Here is a 19,981-nt window from a genome sequence, read left to right on the forward strand (position 1 = left end):
TTAAACCCAAACCTCTGCACTGGGCACATTGGCTCACTGAGACATTAAAAGCAACCCCAAATGGGAACAACCTGCAAATTTGTATTATACCTAAATGTATGCATTTACTGAAGCCTAAGGCACTTTAAAAGCTACTCTAAATGAAAAAAAATGCTACCGAAATAGTGCCCTCACCCAATTTCGACTTTGACACCTGGGGCACTTAAAAATAAATATCCTATAATTGTGCTACATATTAATCATCCTCAGAATGTTCTTTACAAATTGCAGAGATTGGACATTAGACATATCTCATGTAAATCCTTAGAAAAATGTGTTTTTTACGCCTGCGCCAAGTGAAATTCCATATGCAAATGTTCTCATTTCTGCGGTTCACCACAACTTAAATTAAATTTTAATGCTAGGAGGTCACAGTATGAGTATTAAGCTTTATAAATATTAAAAAACGAATTTAGAAGCACTTATTTTTAATAATTATTTTTCATAATTAATAATTATTTTTAATAAACCCAATCATTTTTGATAGGTCCATATATAAAAGCAAGCTGAATCCCTTGCCCATCATTTTAGACGCATTTATTTATAAGCCTAAACATAGAAGCTTAACTTGAAACATGACAAATTCTTGCGCCACTTTTTTTTTTTTAAAAGAACAATTATTCTAACATTAGAACCAAGAATATGCTTATAAAAATGCTTAAAGAGAGGAAACCCTTAATTGAAATGTCTTCTTGTAATACAAAATAATGAACCGTAGTTTTGGAACCTTTTTTAAAACAACAGCCTGAAATGCAAAGTTCCACCCGTGTTTAACTGAGGGCGAAGTCCTGGCTTGAGTAAACATTCCTGTCTATTCGTGACCTGCTACTTGCTCCGCGGCAGTAAAAGCTTGTCTCTCAGTGTTATAACATGAGCACGGTGTCAGTCTTTTTCAAACTCTGACATATCAATGCGTGTTGCGTTTGAGTTCAGCAAAGATTTACTTCAGCTGAAGTGTTTGCCTGTTAATATCTAATACAATGTATGTAAGTAAAAAAATACTATAAGTTTATTTTTCTACAAAACACACAATTTTGTTTTTGATGCCTTTTTATTCCTAGTGAATGTGAATTTTAATTTTATCGTTTAAGCATTTAACAGTTTGTACATATGCATAATTGCTTACTATATAAATTTAATAGCAACATATAGCTATTGTAGCATATCACATGGTTCATTTCCGGATTTTTATTTAATTTCTACTTAATTAATTAACTGACATTTTGCTTAACAGACTGAAAACATCAAGAAAAAACCACAAACACACATTGAGCTCATTTCAGACATAAACAGAAAGGGGTCAAACACTCAGGACACACAATACAGCGCGTTTTAGTCATTTATTTCATAAATAGCGCCATCGCTATTTACTTACAGAAGTTGCACTAATGGGAAAACCACATAGACATTTAAACACACATTTAACCCACAGATCAATACTCAAGACAGAAACAAAGGACAGCCCACAGACTGTACTTAAACCAAACCATTTGTAAATACTAGTTGTAAGTCATATTTACAAGAAGCGCTTCTCAATGGTGTTCCAAAAGACTGCAAAAACAGCCCCACAGACCTTTATTTCCAAAAAGCCAAGATACACTCAATTCACTAGCTTTGGCTGGCAGAACACCAAAAATCGCTCTGCATATCTCCATTCATAAGATTGCGCAGAACAAAGGATCCTTGTATGTATTATGTTCATATTTTAATTCCCTGGGGATACAGAATCACAAAGGAAGAAATATGTTTTTATACCTAAACCTATTTAGGTATTCCCTCTAGGGGAGCCGGCTAATTTACTTCACATCACACCAAGAAAAAGCAACACATTCTTCAATGTGAGCTTTGAAAACAGGCATGCCAAAAATACTGCAGAATATGCAATATTATAATCAAAGTAGTGCTTAAGGTACTCTTCGTACGTTGCACCGTTCAACAAAACCAGATAGAGAAAAATCTCCTCATTACCTGCCTACACAAATTGCAATTCACATATACAAGCCTATACAAATCCAAAGTTGGCCAACACAAATTCCAAAATTCCAAAGCTATAGTAAGTGTTACTAAACTACCTTACCAATCCAAGGCAAAAACCAACAGTAAGAGCCGCATAACGACTTTTACCAAACAAATGGTTGTCCAAATTCTAACTGCCAAGTTCTAAATGACCTAACGGTCTTTTTTTAAAATACTCACGCCAAAAATGTTCTCAGTCAGAGGTGACATCATGTGGAGGATCAAAATCAGGAAGATCAAAAATATACTGGGCTGCAGAGACAAAGAATCCCCAGAATCTCCGTGCACAGAGTACCTCCTTAGTAGAGTCCTGTCCTATCCTCCTCAGTAGATTTCTGTCTTCTGACAAGATCACTCCCTCAGATAGCCACTTCTCTGATGAGGCCCACGTTGGCCGCGCCATTTGAAGAAATATGATTTCCTTCTCAGGGGTCTCACTGCTACTTAGTCCATTCAAACCAATAATAAAGAATTTGGCACAGAAGCTGAAATATAAAAGAACATTTTTATTAAACTCAAATGAGTGTGACGACGTCACACCGAAGCCGTAGCAACTGAATGAGGTAGTCCATAGAATGGTCTTACTTCACGTCTTATATACTCTTTATCCTGCCCCAGGCATGTAAGGGAGTTGTACCAATTACATTCCTAAACAAATGGACAATCTGGAGGGTCAGCAGGTGAGTAGCTTTTGGGGATTTAGCAGGATATGGGCAAAACATTATAATTACATAGTTCACAAAGGTTAATCTGATTTATATGGCACTGCAGGGCATGGCATGATTACATGTACAGTATCTTGATTGGCAATCTCAGACAAAGATCGATCAGGGAAATTGGCTTTGCGAGGTCAGTTTCAGCTGAAGAGGTCAGTTTCTTACAGTTCATTCCAGAGTCAGAAAGAAACCTAGTTAATGTATACATGGACTAAGAAGGCCAGGCCACTTTGTTCGCCAGGCTACCTTCACAGGCCTACGTGAGGGCAACACAAAATGGTGGCACAATAAAATGGAGTCAGTCTCGAGAATTACAGAACCTCACATGGCATCCATTATGCCTTGATATTTCAGCAGAAAGCCATACAACATCACGTTCTTCTTACAAAGTCCTCAGAAAGTATGTAGAGAGGTTCCCATCAGGGACAAGAGAAGAACAGCTCTAGACAAAGGAACAGAAGATATTGTAAAAACAGTGTTCCCAGGAAGCCAACCAAATAACAATTAGCAAATAAGAGAGCCTGGCTAGTGGAAGATGTTTTGACAAACAAGATCTCATTAGGAACAGGGTCTGAGAGCTGACAGGGAACAGCAGGAAGTGAAGAAGAGTCAGACATCGAAGATCTGAATGAAACACTGGGAGATGGCATGGAGGTCACCTCCATGACTGCCGATGACACCACATCAGCAACATGTGAACAGAGGGATGGGAAAGTAAGAAATTATACTTAATGGAGGTAAGAAAGCAGAATCACATATTTTGTGCCTTAATACGAGCTGCTTTATTATGAAAACGTCATTACACGTGCATGCCTTAATATGCACTCTTATGTTATATGACCTATTTTCGATATTGTTTTTTTTATTAACCTGAAGTGCACATTAGCTTTGGTATGTGAGCAAAGTTTCATGTATTTCTGAGGCATTGAAGACATTTCATTCAGTTTTATACAACTGCACATTTTCTTGCATGTTATACTAAGTGTAGCCTCGTTATAAGGGTTGGCAGAGAAAAGCATGAATTTCAGAAAACAAGTAAATTCAACATTTGGCTATGTAGATGTATTTCTCCTGAAGGTCATTCTTTCTTGTGAGAAGGTTCTGTTTGATGCTCTCTCACAAGGTCGGTGTCCCCGGGGAAGCTTTAACGCGGACTTATGACTGGTGGGAGGTACAAGATGACCAAACACCCTTTCTCTCCACACAGCACGAAGAATGGAATGCGGTAAGCCCAGGGGAATATGTGTTTTCAGGTGCGGGAGACTGTGCCTTTAAACGGAGTGACCGGGACTTTGGGTCCGCCCCTTTTCATGACGTAGGGTACAAAGCTCCAACAAATGAAGACAGGACCCGGAAGAGGGTGTGCTACACCACCGGAGATATCGTAGAGCCAGGAGAGCGTGGGAGTAAGGAAGCAGGAGACCGGTTGGAACAAGGAGGAGACGGAGATAGAGCAGCACCACGATTGACATCTGGTGGAGAAGACGTCGGGATACCGAAGACGTCGGTGGAGCCGAGGGGCAGCGAGGATCACGCTTCACCCAGACACGCGTGTCTAACACAGGTGCGCAAGCACTTCACGGGCTGGGTAGGGCGGCGGGAGAAACCGGACGTTTAAGGGGAAACCGCCCCCTGTCTACTCTTGGGTAGTCCACTTCCCCATCCCAGCACTATCACGATCCCACACGCTTAGTCATCACAAGTGTGTTGGTGTTCCCTCACTCCCCTTCCCTGTGGTATAAATCGTGATTGGAGTCTCACCATTTTTCCCCCCTTTTCACTTCTCTTCTCGAGCACCCCCCACACCAGAGACCGCGACTAGAGGCCATGAAGAAGGCGCGAAAACGCGAAAAGAAGAGGACAAGCCAGCGGGACCTTTGCACCAGCCCCATCACCACTACTCTGAAAAGAAACGTGTGTTGTGCACAATAAAACCCTCACTAGATCCACAAAGAGTTGTGCCAGTTATTGAGGAACCGCTAACATGCTCATTAGATAGTTTTGTTGAAGTAACAGTTTAAATCACATTTCCACATTTCCATTGACCTTGTATTGGGAGAAACGTATATTTTTGCATTATAACCTCCAACTGGATTTTGAGTGGATGCTCTGGTCCATTGAAATGACAACTGCCCCTTATTGCTACTATATTGGCTACTTTGCATTAAACACATGCTAGACTTGTGAGCTTCCCGAGTATGTGTTTTATTTTACAGAGGGAATGAGTGATGGGGGTGAAAATTGAATTGTCAACAAGCCTGAGGATTGGGGACATGCCTGGGGTGGCAGCTCAGATTTGAACCCACCTAGAAAGGTTTCATGTATCCAGAGGAATGAACTAAAGCTTGATGTTGAGGATACGAGGTACTGTGGTGAAGAGGTTAGGCACACTTTGGCTATGGAGTAGGAAATTAAGTTAACCAGACCAAGACACGGATACAAAGCTACAACAGGAAGCCTTGACAGGTGTCCAAAGATAGCTTGCTTCAAAAGCGGTCACTCACTACCACCAGTGCACCCAAACTCCCTACAAATTCATTCGCGAGTGATGCAGGACTGAACATGGCAACAATTGATAGTAACAACTACGATCTCTATATATATGTTGAATAAGTATAACATTACATGGAACGTAAGGGGACTGACACACCCACTTAACATTATAAATTAAATGCATTTATGAAGTGGAGAACAGTGCATATGGCATGGCTGCAAGAAATGCACCTCGCTGGGGCCTAAGTATGTAGAAATAGATACACACTGATTTGACTGGTTCCAGGAATCACATATGAGAATAAAACAAAAAAAAGAGGACATTGTCGGCAAAATCATGATACTGGAGGGTACTCTAGAAGAGGAAGCCCAAACATCAGCTAGAGGTTTAACTTTTGGACACTGCAATCGCAACTGGCAGTCATATTGTGGGAAATGCACCCTGGTGAGCTGGAGGACACCTTTTACTTAACAGTAAACAGAGTGCACACTAGATTGGACATGTGCCATGGAGGTAAAGGGATAGAGTCTAGAGTCAGCATTATAGAGTACTTAGGTCAAACAGAGTCTGATCATATCTCCCCGCTAATGTCAATTGAACAGGGTACAACCCTCCCTGTGATAGCAACATGGCAACTAAAAATGTAAGTGCTTCTAGAGATCACATTCAAAACCACACAAGCACAGCTCTTGGATATTGATTTTGCATGCCAAATATTTACACCACTGAATGCGACTCCTTTAAGGTTATGATTAGATGAATATGCATCAAAACAGAATAGAGAACAACATTCAACAGAGAGATAAATTCAAACAGCAGAACAAAACATTTGTAAGTTATCACTCAAGGTCATAAATTAACAAAAGTATGCATGTGATCTGCTAGAAATCAATATAATACTCTGGTCTGCCACCTAAAAAGAGTGAATTACAGAGAGGGTGTAGCTAGGAAACACTGACGGGCACAGGGCTGGCTGGCTGCTAGCTTCGCTGCGAATAGGAGAAACCACAAGAAAACACATTTGCACAATCATCTTAGAGGCGGACAAAATATAGACCATACAGTTGGAAATAAATAACACTTTCACCAGGTAACTAATACACAGCCCCCACAACAGTCAGCATAACAAAACACAAACTATTTAGAATTCCTATGCCCAATCCCTAAACCGTGTCTATCCAAAGAGCATATTGAAGAAATAGATTGGGGAAAGTATAGGAACAAAGAATAATAGAATATGTGTTACTACCAAATGGATTTCTCTCCATTTGTGGCTCCCAAATATAAGTCAGTGTACAAGAAAGAACACGTTTTTCATCACATGTTAGTATGAGTTACCTCCAAAACAGAGGTGTACAAAAAACCATTGCTCCTGAATTCAGAATCTTCTCTGTATTTCAAAAATACATAGGATTCCTTCATACCCATTTTTCATTCATTAGAAAAATCTTCCTAAGCTGCAGCTCAGTTAATGGCTTTGAGTATCGCATGTTTTTGGGCAACCAACAAACACTACATGCCTCCAACCTAAAGGGCCGACAAGCATCACAAAATGTTAATTTTGTAAATTGGCCGTCAGGGCAAATAAAAAAAGGTTACAGATGAAAACCGTGTAAGTAATTGGCATTCTTTCCCCCCTATTTACGTTTTTTTTATTACAACCATTTGTTTCTTTGGGAAAAGCATGACCAATCTACACAAATTACCCCTTACTAAATTTGAAATTTTGTCTGGTTTCCAGAAACGTATACCTTACCTGGAACACCATTGGGTTTCACACCACTTTTCACAACACACTTAAAGTTGTTTGAAACCATAAATATTAGGAAAAATAGACTACCACTTAGAAAATTGCAAATACTATGGTAAAATTGCATTTTGTTCTACAACTCTGCTTGTTCTTGAAAACTGGGAAGAGGGTGATCTTAGCTCAGCAAAACTTTTGTTAATGTCATATTTAGAAAAAAAAGAAATTGTTTTTTTAAACAGCACTTTTATACTTATTTAACCAAAAACCTTAACCTTTTGCTATATTTTGGCTATTTTCTCTGTCCCCACCAGGAGAATCCAGATATCCTGGATACCTTCAGAATTCCCAAGATGTGAGAAAAAACACAAATTTGGCCAGGACAATTTTTTGGAATTAAAGATAGAAAGGCTTAAGGGGGAACCGCCTCGACTATCAAAACAAGCTTTTGCAAAACAATAGGTCTCACATTTGCGAGAGTTTAAGCTATTGGGATTGTATATGACAATGCCTTTTATTTATCTGTTTTCAAAACGTACACATAGATAAAAGGTTTGTCATTTACAATGCCAATAGCTCAAACTCTTGTAAATGCAAGACCTATTGCATTGCAAATGCTTATTAAACTGGCTTCTTGGACATACCAAATAAAGTGGCCAGTGAGTGAGAGCCATGCATTAAACGTTGCACAGTCTAGTGCCAGAGACTGCCTTATCAGGTTCTTCCTGCCCTCTGATTCTCTGCTCACAGTTACCCTACTTTCTTTTCCCCCACTTCGACCACTGGAAGCAAGATACTAAGTATGGAGCATGGAAAGAGTTTAAAATGGAAAAAAAAAGAAAAAAAAATTCCAAGCAATGGTGCGCAAAGGACCTATAAATTAATTTAAGTTTTTTTATATGGTCCACAAGAGGTCTTTCGCAAACCGACTAGGCAAGATCTAACAAAGGCATAAGCTGAAAACTAAACACGCAGGTGTAATACCATCATGAAAAGGTAAGAAATGCTATTGTGTCAAGAAACTTGTACAATGATATGACCTTACTTAAGATAATTGATGCTACAGTAAACTATGTATCTAATACACTTATGTTACAAAAAATGGAGGAGTCCCTGTTAAAAAAGTGACAATATTAACCGATTCAAGCATACTTAGGAATGTGGTAGTAGTGCGAAGTAGCACCTCTAGCTGCATCCCACAAATTTCCTGTGATTTGCAGGAGTACACCGAGTGCGCTTAAAGAGATATATTGCGCATGCTCTTGAGAGCAGCCCACAATCTTCCCTGTTCAAATCTCTGCGAAATGTGCCCTGCCTTCAACAAAACACGTGTTGAAAGTCCTACCCCGCGAAGGCCGCCAGTACACCCCAACTCACAAGCATGTTCATAACATAATTTTTAGAAGAATGGAAGAATGGACAGTGCACCAGAGAATAAAAGTCTTTCCAAACGATCCAAATGTTGTCTTTTATTCTTTATTTAAATTCTAAAATTCAGACTCAGCCTGTTCATAACATAACAGAACATGTGCATTTTTTAAGCGCACGTTCACCCTAACGGGGTATCTTGGCGCTGAATAACAGATGTTTACAACCTCCAAAAAGCATGAACTGCACCCACCCACAAAGATAAGAGGGATGAACCAATAAGAAGGAAAGCACTCCGATACCTTCGAGTCGAGTTCGCACTATATAAAAAATGCAACAATGAAAAAAAAAAGTAAAACATGAGGTGCTCCAAGTTAGTGGAGAAGACAGGAAATGAATGTTACATCTTCGGAGGCACCCCAAAGAGTGGTAATGCAATGTCAATCTTATAATCTAGCAATCTAAAAGACGTCTCATAGTTTAACATATTGCAACACGGGTGCTCAACAACCTTCACCAGCAAACCTACTCTCAAATAAAGCACACAAAAAAAATCTATTGGCTCACCATAACGCCATTAGCCCCATCTTGTCAAATGCTCGTCACCCGACTACCCAAGATCAGAAATGCCACTGTTACTATTTTATGGTTTCACACGCATTTTCGAAAACTGAAAAACAAAAGAGCACAGTGTGCAATGGAACACGTGGTCTCTACGACAGAAGGAAAATCCCAGCGCCGCTTTGCCTATCTGGCAGCCTGACAATAGTAGCAAAAGCTTGTGGGAAACTGACTGTAAGCAGCTAGAAGCTCGAACCAGGGGAATGACTGCGCTACTCTCCCGTCCTGCCCTGCACAAGAATGCCACCCACCAAGTCCACGGCGAACCTAAGGGAGACAGACTGAGTGTGTGTACAACCAGAGCTTCCAGGCACCGCCACTGTTACCCAAGGAGACAAAGACAGAATATGTAGCAAAACAAAGAGAAAACAAGGCAGAAGACACGGGGATTAGTGACTTGCCCAGAATCCCAGAACGGTGAACCGACTCCGAGACTGCTGGTGCTGTGCAGGGTTCCCAGGACTTCCAAGATGATCTGGAGCCAATGGGGGAGGGAGGGAAAGTGAAAGCGCACCATGCGCGCTTTGTGCTGAACGCGCGAGCTGTACGTGTGCACATCGACCTGTCCGGGCACGTGCACATCTCCTGTACCCCTTCGCAATCAAAATCGACAACAATAGATCTCGCAAGCGAGCAGCACATGCGCTGCGTCGCTAGGCAAGACCTTAAAAGGACTTACCATTTTAGGCGGAAATGGCTTAGCAGCAATGTGGTTTAACAGTAATGGGGGGACATAACTGCAATAATCTCTTAAGTAACAGATAAAACAATATTCGGAAGGAAATAACTGAAAAAGTATCACAAGCAATTGATAAAAGATTAAAAAGGACTCCTCTGCAAATGTTTATTGGGACTAGTGCATAGAGCAAAGAGTGCTAAACACACCTGCAATTCTGTGGATTTGGCATTAGCTAGATAGTTAAGAAGAAATTTTGCAATGGCATGGAAGGCAAGCAGCCCCTCAAACATTAAATGACGGCTAAATTGTGTTAGGAAATAGGCCGTAGCAGAAGTGGCAGCTACTGAAAGGCAACAAAGGTTAACAGGCAAAGGCATGTGACATAACAAATGGAAAACCATCATACTGGCATTAGCATCCAACTTGAAATAAAAATCCCTGATGACAAGAAAGTGTGTTAAAATATAATGCACGAGACGCTACAAAGTAAAATATAATTGCATGCTCCTGAGATCACACACATTAAATGTAGGGTGACCTAAAAGGATGACTAGGTGTCAACGAAGGGAAATTATATAGAGGATTCTGCATGTGGTAGTAGAGCAAAACAAGACCACTTCAAACAAAAGCACTGGTGTCAAGTCTAAATGGACCTGCTCCTAATGAAGAGTGGTGAAATGGACTGGTCTGGTAGGAGAAAATGTTAATGTTTTTACAAAATGTAATTGCTGAAAATCATTGCTCTATCAAAAACTGATACTGCCTGGCTATAAGCAAACATGGTCATAGACGTGATAAAAATATATAATAAAATAAGACTTGATAAACAGCATTTTTTTTTTTTTTTAAATACCATCCAACAGTATTGTGAAAATGAGTGAGAATATTATGTTTATTTTGTAAATGGTGAAATTAAAAGGCACATAAAGCAAAATATTGCATAGGATATACCCTGACATACGGCCAGTATTTGTGTTGCATTGTTGAGAAAGCATAGCTGAGCATATGTCTTTGCTTTGAAACAAAAAAGATTTAAATCCAACATTTTTAACAAGTGCAGAGTAGAACAAATAAACAACACTGTCTTGATGATAGACTAAGAAGACATCCAAACAGCACCACATGCTGAAACAAAAAGTAAACAATTAAAATGTTGATGCGTTTGCAAAATAAATACTTCAAAGAACATACCAAATACAAGCTACGTCATGTTCTAACAGCAGTTTAAGATAAGGACTACTTGATGCCACATTAGCAAAACCTGATGGAAACCCAAAACAGGACAATGTAACCAGCCACAAAATGCCAGAGCTTTGACAGACAGCTAATCCAAGCAAAGGCAAACCATAAAAAACCTTTGCCCAGTCTCTCCCTGTTCTATTAATATGTATACTATATTTTTAAAGAAATTGTGACGTGGGGTCATCCAGATAGCTAAAGAAGTCAGACCTAAAAAGGAAAACGCCTGCAGTGGCTTCAAAAAGATTAGCAATGAACTGGTTGCTAACAGGTGATAGCAAATGACTGGGGAAAAATGGTTCCAGACGCCTTCTATCCAACTGCATTCAAACTCAGGAGCACAGTACACCAAACAAGTGGCATGCGGATGTCTTCTGCAAATTAAGTCCAATGTGTATGGGGAGTTGTGTTGATTAGAGCACAGAAAAGCAAGTAATGGCTTCTTGGACCACGTCTACTGCCACTTCAAAGCAAAAATAGACATCTTACTAGGTAACCTACTCATCTTTGGTCATAGGTAACATGAGGCAAATTGCAACATCAAGGAGGCTAAGAAACTTTGCATCACTTTTTGTGGAGAGTAGTGTAGGGAGTCAAAGGCAGGGATCTGAAGAATTTTTTTTTCTTGATGAATGGCCAGGGGAGACCGAGTGTGAATGGCTTTTATATACATATTCGTAACAAGTCCTCCCTCACATTCATATGATTAGTATATTATCCTAAAATGGATGAAGTCATTAAAAAACAACGTTGGTGCCTAAAGCATTTAATTTTTTTATTTAAGCAGCAAAGAGTATCTAAGGAGCATCAGGAACTTTAATAAATTAATTGTTACATGGCAAGGGCTTGTCCTATATATTTAAATGCATTATGTAGTGGTGAAAATGTACATTCAATGGCAATGAACTAGGATTGCCCTAGCAACAGGAAGAGAGGTATATGCCTCCGTGTGCATCTTCCTGGAGTTCCACTGATATCTGACAGTACAAAGCGTTTAAGATACAATTACAGAGTAAAATAGCAATCTCTAAAGGAAACAACTTTCTGTAAGGTTCTATGATTATTAGCATAAATATAACCTTAGACATCACAGACACCCATGTGAACCAAGTTGCAGAAATGCAAAAACTATATCAAAAAATAAAATTAATTTACAAATGGCCATCCAACCTTCGACACACAAATACACAAATAACAATGTAAAAATATAAACATAACAGGTGTACATACTTAGAAAATTACAAACATGTAAAATGTTAATGAATTATAAAAGAAATAAGCATGACTCATCTACCATAACAATACTCTACACATACTCAAAGACAGATTATAAACACACTGCATGTCTCAAACAAACAGCCGCACAAAGCTCCTCGACATCTCACGGCACAAGAGAAATAGGGCAGTGATAGGGGTGTGAGCTGTATTTTTCTGCTTCCCCTTAAGACGAATGTCAGGTGAGCATTAATTTCCTACAGTGAATCCCTATTCTTTTTAATTCGGGTATTTCTGCCTACACTATGTAGAAATACATATGGAGGATTTATGCCTAAAATATACCCCTAAAGTTACAAGTAGCAACTCTACATTCGTATTTTGAGATCGAAACGACCGACACACTCGTGTAAGGAGATGGAGACACGTACTCCTACTAATAAGCATAAATCTTCACCAAGAATTGCTGAATTGCGTTTAGGCAGACATTCTCTCGCCGACACAACGCAAATCTACAAGCACAGTGATCTCTTCCTGAAGATTTGTTTTTGTTAATTGGGCCCTCTGTCTTAAAAAGTTAGACTGTTTTATCTCTGTAGAGATATCCAATGAGCACTCTGTCTCGTTATATACAAGATCATTTTCTGTGACAAAATGTTCTCTTACTTCCAGTTAGGAAATTTGTTTTTGGGGGTACAACCCCAATCCGTTAAACAGACCTGCAGGTCTCATATTTACACAAAGAAATACCAAGCACATTAAATTGGTTTAATTCCAAGATTACTTTATAAACAAAAAATATTCCTAAAAACTCTTTTTAATGCTAATAGTAATATTTTGTAAGAAGTTTATTTTTGCACGGCAGAATCGAATAATATGCTATGTTCTAGGATTACTAAATTTATGAAAATCAGGAGAACGGGATTTAAAATAATTATTGAAGATAAAGACATTCAAATGGTTGTTGTGTTTGAAAGAAAACACATTTCAGCATAATCAGCAACTAACACTCTTTTGGTAGATCCTACAAGTCATTACAAATAGACTGGATAATTCCAAACCCTGTGCAAATTGATAATGAACTATGCAGATTTGCATACATGCTATACACGACGTAGTAACTTTTAGGTTTTCTTCTACAGGAAACCCGTTTTTAGGTATGGCTGCAGACAGTGTTAACTGGCCTGCTCATCCTTTCGTCCTAATTATTTTACTATACATAGAGTTGGCTTTGCATATTTCTCTCTCGCCACCAATATCAATACCACCAACAGTATCACCAGCACCACTAACACCAGACCACCACCCATACCACAACTACCACTGAACCTCCAATACAATCAACAGCAATAAAACCACCAACACCACCACCACCACTTCACTGGCTGCACATTGATGCCAGAGTACAGTTTAAAATTGACTGCCTGTTGCACAAGAGGTTTCACTGTGATTGGCCTTCCTACTAGCACCCCTCAACATCTACAGAAGAGAGAAAGGATCAAGGATTGACTCCCCATGCATCAGCGGCTTACTCCTTTATGATTGCTGCATCCAATCTCTAAAATTGCCTTCCAGTATCTCTTAGATTCCATTCAGATCTGTTTACCGTCAGGAAGCTATTAAAAATGCACTTGTTCCAGCTACACCATAACTGGGTTTTTTTTGCAAATGGCTCCGGGTGCCTCACTTTATCCTTTGTGTTCTGGGTTTCTCCTATCTTAAATTCTCATTCCAGTATTGCATTTGTCTGCTTATTTGTAAAGTGCACTTTACACCTTCCGAGGTATAGCATCCCTATAGAAAATCGTTAATAACTAGAAATCCTATCACCACCCATACTAATTGCCACTGCCAAAACTGCCACTATCAATACATCCTCACAAAACCAATACCACCACTATTATCACCTCCACCAATCCCACAGCCACCAACAAACATTGGCAAACCCAACAGGTCTGGCTTTATGTGCTCTGATGCATGGAAATTGATACGTGCATGATCACAATCACAAGTGTTGACCTTTTTGCTTTGCTGATGCTTGCTTAGTTTGTTTTTAACATTGGTGCCATTTGACAAACTTGCACGCAACATTCCAATAAAACTGCAGAGATCCCAAATTGTTCTCATGCCAATTACCCATAACTGCGACTAGTAGGATTTGTTTGATTTATTTTATACCCATGTAGTTCTTAAGGGAAATTATGACTCTTCAATCGTATGTTAAAGTGAACAGAAGAAACTATAACGTACCTCTTCTCATTTATTTTCAGTGACTATATTTTATATATGCACACACACAGACACACACACACAACCTCTACTACTAGGAAATAATGACAGTGTTCCACATATGATGTGCAGTTAAAACCTTTAGCATTTATTGATCATGACCAATAGTATGACCTTTTTCAAGGCAGCATTTAATATGGTGGCCAATCCTTTTCTTGATTTACAAATGACAGTCTTGAAAAAGCATTTGAAATGCAATCGGTCTCGCCTTTGGGACTTTATATGTATTTAGCTATGCAGCACATTAACCTGGGTGCTGAAACATCTACTGTTCTTTAACATGGAGGGAAAGTAAGCACCAAACTGCGTGACACGCCATGTATGGGAACACATGGAGAGAAATATTGCCTTTCACCAGTTAATGGTATAGTCCAAAGCTCTGTTCTTAATATAAAATCTGAGCCTTCGGTGGTCATATCACTGAAAATACAAGATTTGAAAAAAATATTGCCTACGGGTGCTCGTGGATGACAATTTCTATGGACTGGAATCTAGAAAATGCTAAAATGATTCTGGTATTTTACTGACTTCTGCTGGTTGTTTTCCATCAAGAAAGTTAAATAGAGGCAGTTGCCAGAAAAATTTAAAAAAAGAAAATTCCTCAGCAGAAAGCAATTCTGGTATTTTACTGACCTCTGCTGGTCGTTTTCTATCAAGACAGTTAAATAGAGGCAGTTAAACAGAAAAAAAAAGTCCCTAAGCAGAGGCAGACAAGTCCTAGGGCTGATCTCCAGAGCCCACAAAGTACTCACACATATAAGTATATAAAAATTCCTAGGGCTGATCTCCAGAGCCCACAAAGTACATACACATATAAGTATATATAAGTATATACTAAAGTATATACAAGAGGTCTTGAATGCTCAACCTAAAAAGGACAAAAGCCTATTACAGGCATAATAGTGGAAAACAGAGTTTATGTTATCTAGCCCAAGATACTCGAGAGTCTGTTTTCAATGCTAAACTCGCTGCCTCAGGGCACCTCTGTAGCCATCTTCCTGCTCATCCTAACCATGCATTCAACTTATGTTCATCTATGACATGCAATGCCTCATTTCCATGCTTGGCACATGAAGCGAGAAAGTTCAGTAGCTTGCTCAGCAACAACAGCTTACAATTATTTTCCTAGCTGAATGCTGTTCTTGTATTTGAATCCCATGAATCTACATAGGGGCCGTGTACATAACTGAGTCTTATCTCCGCCTGTGCATATTATGCTCATTAGGGGTGTCGCCTGTCTCTGTGATTCACATATATATTCTTATTTTTAACAAACACTCTGCTGATTTTCGAATTGGCATGCGGGTAGACTTTCTTTAACACCCTCTAATCACCTGACAGCCAAAGACAACATTTGAGACTCTTACAAGTTGACATGCTACTCATAAGTTCAGATATTCTTTCAATACTCCTTTGCTCACACCTAGAGAGTGGTGCGCTGCTGACCTAACATGCATGGTGAGTTTCACTATTGCAAAGGAGCACAGTAACTTTTATCACATCATTACAAGTATGCTGTCTTTTCTTTGGCATTAGTCGTTATGATATTGGAGGTGCACGCCCATCGTAAAGAGAAGCCTGCGGCACCCTTTGCTACGATAAAGGAACAACTGGGCAGAAAGATAAGAAGAGGGGGTGGCGCAGAGTAGGAGGGCCCAGGAGGTGAAGAAAGGCTGAGGGAATGAAACGTAGGCGGAAGCAATAATTCAGTGGTTGAGAATGAGGGAAAATTAAGTGATACATATGTAATATAATGACAAGAAGGGCTGGACTATAAAGAGTTGGATGAGGAGGAGAGGATAACCTGTGGCGAGAGTGGCGAGGGGCAGAGAATGCTCTGAATGGCAGAGAGTGAGGAGATAAGGAAATAAGAGCTGAATGAAGAATAAGTGGGCGACTACAGAGTGTGGGGATGAGGTCAAGAGGGGTGGTGGAGGTAAACTGCATTCTAAAAACTACTCCTGCCGATGCTGAAAATATTATTTTCTAAAGTTTCACAGAAAGCTCACATCTTAGGTTTGAATAGTTCCAATAGAGTTTTTTTTTTGTTTTTTTTTAAATAGAAGCTCTCACTTCTTGACACACTGTATTTTTCTGGCTCACTGCTTTATCTCCTCTTGAAATTCTGTCCATTTTTATGATAAATATCCTCTCGACAGGATTCATATAGCGTCAAGAAGCTATAGCGTATGTGGGCTTAATAAATAAACAAGCAAAGTACCATGTAAATGGGAACGGGAAAATGTTTGTCAAGAAGGTGCATGGCCTTAAATTAAACAGCTCGGCCACGGTTCCTACCTTTTAATGAACCCCTGAAACAATTTTCAGAATATTTATGGTGAATCACAGAAATGCGTTAATTGTTACACCGTTTTCTGTGACGTCACTAGATGAGATGTTGAGAGAAGGCGCGCCCTGTGATGTCACCTATGCTGCAACTATTTATTTCGGACAAGATTCAGGACCCTGCTTCGGGCACTTCCCCACAGTTCATGTCCAAAGCCTGGGCCTGGACAGCACTGGTGACTGAGGGACAGCTCTGCTGCCCAAAGCCGAGCCTGTAATACGTGTTATTTGAGGATATCCCTGCTGTATGAAGGGGTAGCCTGTAATTTTGTGGAACCTTAGGAGTGAGTATAACTGCTGCATGAAGCCTGGGCCTGCTGACATCTAAGTACCAAGAGGAATAGTATTTTACCACGAAATACTGACATCTGTGTGACCTGATGAACAGCCGTGCTGCCTAAAAGCTGAGCCAGAAGAGCTTTGATCCAGCTGTTTAACGTCACAAACTGAGCGCTGTTGGTCTCTGAGGGATGGGTCTGATGTAGCAAGTCAGAGCCTGCTGTGTATTAATCCCTTCTCTACCCAACTCAATGGTACTCGTTTAATTGACCTCAGAAACCGTGCTTAATTTGTCAATTTAAGAGGCCTCTCCCACATCCACCACTAGGGCAGGTTCTGCCCCTCTTGCAAATGAATGATCAGCTCTGGTCGTCTTGGTAGGAAGGCCACTAGTTAAGTAATTACACACAATCGTTGAATGTCTGTGTATTGTTTTAGTGCAGGTGTGCATTTTTTTTAGATTATTGTACTGTTTTCTTAATCCTTGCGGTCATTTTTCAGGTGGGGGAGAAACACGGTTACTTGTATACATGTAACAGTATACAGCGCCTTGATTCGGCACAATTTTTATTAAATATTTGAGGTCATAATGGCCTGTATGCATGTTTTAAGAGTAAAAACCCGCTAAATAAACAGGCTGTGAACAGAGGGTTTTCTAACGCAATACAGTCTGTAAATCGATCGGCGCACGTTGAGTCTGCTTGTAGGAGGAGCCCAGCCGAGTCATAAGAAGCCCTTTTTTAGCAGGCCTGTTTTAAGTAATAATCCATTGTGCATACAGTTAATGAAAACTTAGCAACGCGTGCATAACAGGGCTGCACCACCCACTGTTGCATGTACGTGCCAGAACTCAGGGTTGGCACAAATTAGGCAGTGTTCTGACGGATGAAAGACTCGCGCACCGGTGTGATCCTCAGGTTACACACCGATCTCTACAAATGGATACATTAGTCCACGGAGCTTTTCTACTGGCTGAGATGTGAGACTGTAAAGAGAGCTCCATGGTGTAAAAGCAGACGATGGTACCGTCCGTGTAATTTGCGGGAGCAGTGCTTGAATGGAAAAATAGAAGTGCAGGTTCTATGTACTAGAGTAGCTGCTTGTTTCTGAGAAGTGCCGGTACTCTCCCTCTCAAAATAAAAAAGAGCCGGTACTCAATACCGGACAGTACCGGCCCATTTAAAGCACTGTGCGGAAGCACAGCATTGTTTAAACACCTAAAAAAATGGTATTGCCTTGAAAAGGTGGCACTTAGCACTTCTACGTAACTGCCTGAAGCAGCAGGATACCACACTTGCCTGCCCCCCCCCCCCCCCCCGTCTGAAGACTAAACTTTTAGTTCGAGAATATTCCAGCATACGTTTTCTCCCTCTCAGATATCAGCATCTCCCAATAGACGAGACTCCCACCCCGGTCAAAGTCCACCCATCTCTGGCACTACATTCCACAGAAACACTGAACACATACATGCTGTATAATGTAAACAAACCCTAAAACATAAATGTTGCATTAAAATGTGTCAGTGACCAACCTAAATACCTAAGAATAATACCAATACACAATGGCATTGCATCCATAAAACCGCTTATTCTAAAGGAAACATACTTGCCAGAGCAAAATCAAATATACAAAGTAAAACAACGCGTGGTGAGCACGAACCCACGAGCAATACATTGTTAAACACTGGCAAGCAGAGAGGGGTATCTAAAAGGCTAACAGATGCAGGATGACTATAGCCTCCTCCCGAAGCATAAGATGAAATAACACTGGGAACATCCAGGGTGCACGTAGAACCTCGCCGTACAGAAAGAGAAAGTGAAAGTATTGTGCGTTTAAAGGTGCGAAAACACCGAACATAAATAAATGAAAGGCTTCTACTTCGATGCGGCCTAATTCAACAACAAGGCACCACATACAGTTAAAACTCACTCTACTCGAAGAAACCTAACACGCATAGTAGAATGCTGGATCTGGGTGCAGTCCAGCAAGGGAGAGAGGCAGCTTGCCACAGACCGGGCAGGAGCGAGGTACTGGTCTCACCTGAGGCGTCGCACTCCGTCGCTCTCCAGGAACTGTCCAGCAGGAGCAGGGCGGCAGCCAGCACTACCCGAGAACGACAACATGGAGCACGATCCATGCTTGCAATGGGAAGCTTGCGTTCCAAAGCCAGAGTGCGACCGCACGTCAGGAGGCAGGCGCGCGCACGCGCAGATCCCACGCTCAGCCCAGCTGTTCTCGTGACTGCGGTGTCAGCCTAGGCACAACGGGGCTGTCGGGGGAGGGGCGATCTGAGGACTGGGAGAGGAAACAAACGTGTCGCAGGGCGCGCCCGGCCTTTGAAATACCTGTGCTTGCGGGTACCTAAATCCGAGAACTGGGGACTGCTGTGAAGGCATAGAGGGTTAGAGGAAGAGGCGGCAGGGGCTTAAGAAAGGCTGGCTTCAAGGAGGAGCGAGAGAGGCTGTAAACCTTTACAAACGAGAGCGTGCAGAAGACAAGCATGCATAAGTAAATAGGTGACACAAGTCTAAATAGATGTTTTTCTTTGGTTTGTATAGTAAATACATTGCAGTATTGAGTAAACATTCATGCGGTTCGACTTATTTAAATATTAAAAACTAACAATCATGCTTACTAACACAATGTATCAGCCAACGAAAGCTAAAGGGATTCTGCACTGGCAAATCGGTGTTAGAAAGATTTAGTAAAAACACAAGGTTCCTAGAAACGGGTTAATTCCCTAAACTAAATTACAAGGATTATAATTTCTGACCCGCAGGAACCACAAGGATATCTGCAGCAAAAGCAGTAACGCACTGAGCTACCAACATAAAATGCAAATCTGTAACATGCAAGCCGTGCGCTATGCTTTGCAGTAGGCACATAAACTGGGCATTTTGCAGTAGTCACATTTAGTAGGTACATCACTGATG

At 40.5% G+C, this 19,981-nt stretch overlaps 1 protein-coding gene across 1 annotated transcript in view; it reads right to left on the reverse strand.

The window, feature by feature from the left end:
• The window catches only part of IFNAR1 (interferon alpha and beta receptor subunit 1), a 229,840-nt gene extending 210,566 nt beyond the window's left edge, over positions 1 to 19,274 (reverse strand). Inside the window, exon 1 of the mRNA XM_085621378.1 lies at positions 19,089 to 19,274. Within this exon, the coding sequence (XP_085477504.1) occupies positions 19,089 to 19,185 (97 nt within the window). The 5' untranslated portion in view covers positions 19,186 to 19,274. The remainder of the gene's footprint in view (positions 1 to 19,088) is intronic.
• Between the last annotated feature and the right edge of the window lie 707 nt (positions 19,275 to 19,981).

Source organism: Triturus cristatus, chromosome 8 (assembly GCF_964204655.1).
Source record: "Triturus cristatus chromosome 8, aTriCri1.1, whole genome shotgun sequence".
In the NCBI taxonomy this organism is placed as follows: domain Eukaryota; kingdom Metazoa; phylum Chordata; class Amphibia; order Caudata; family Salamandridae; genus Triturus; species Triturus cristatus.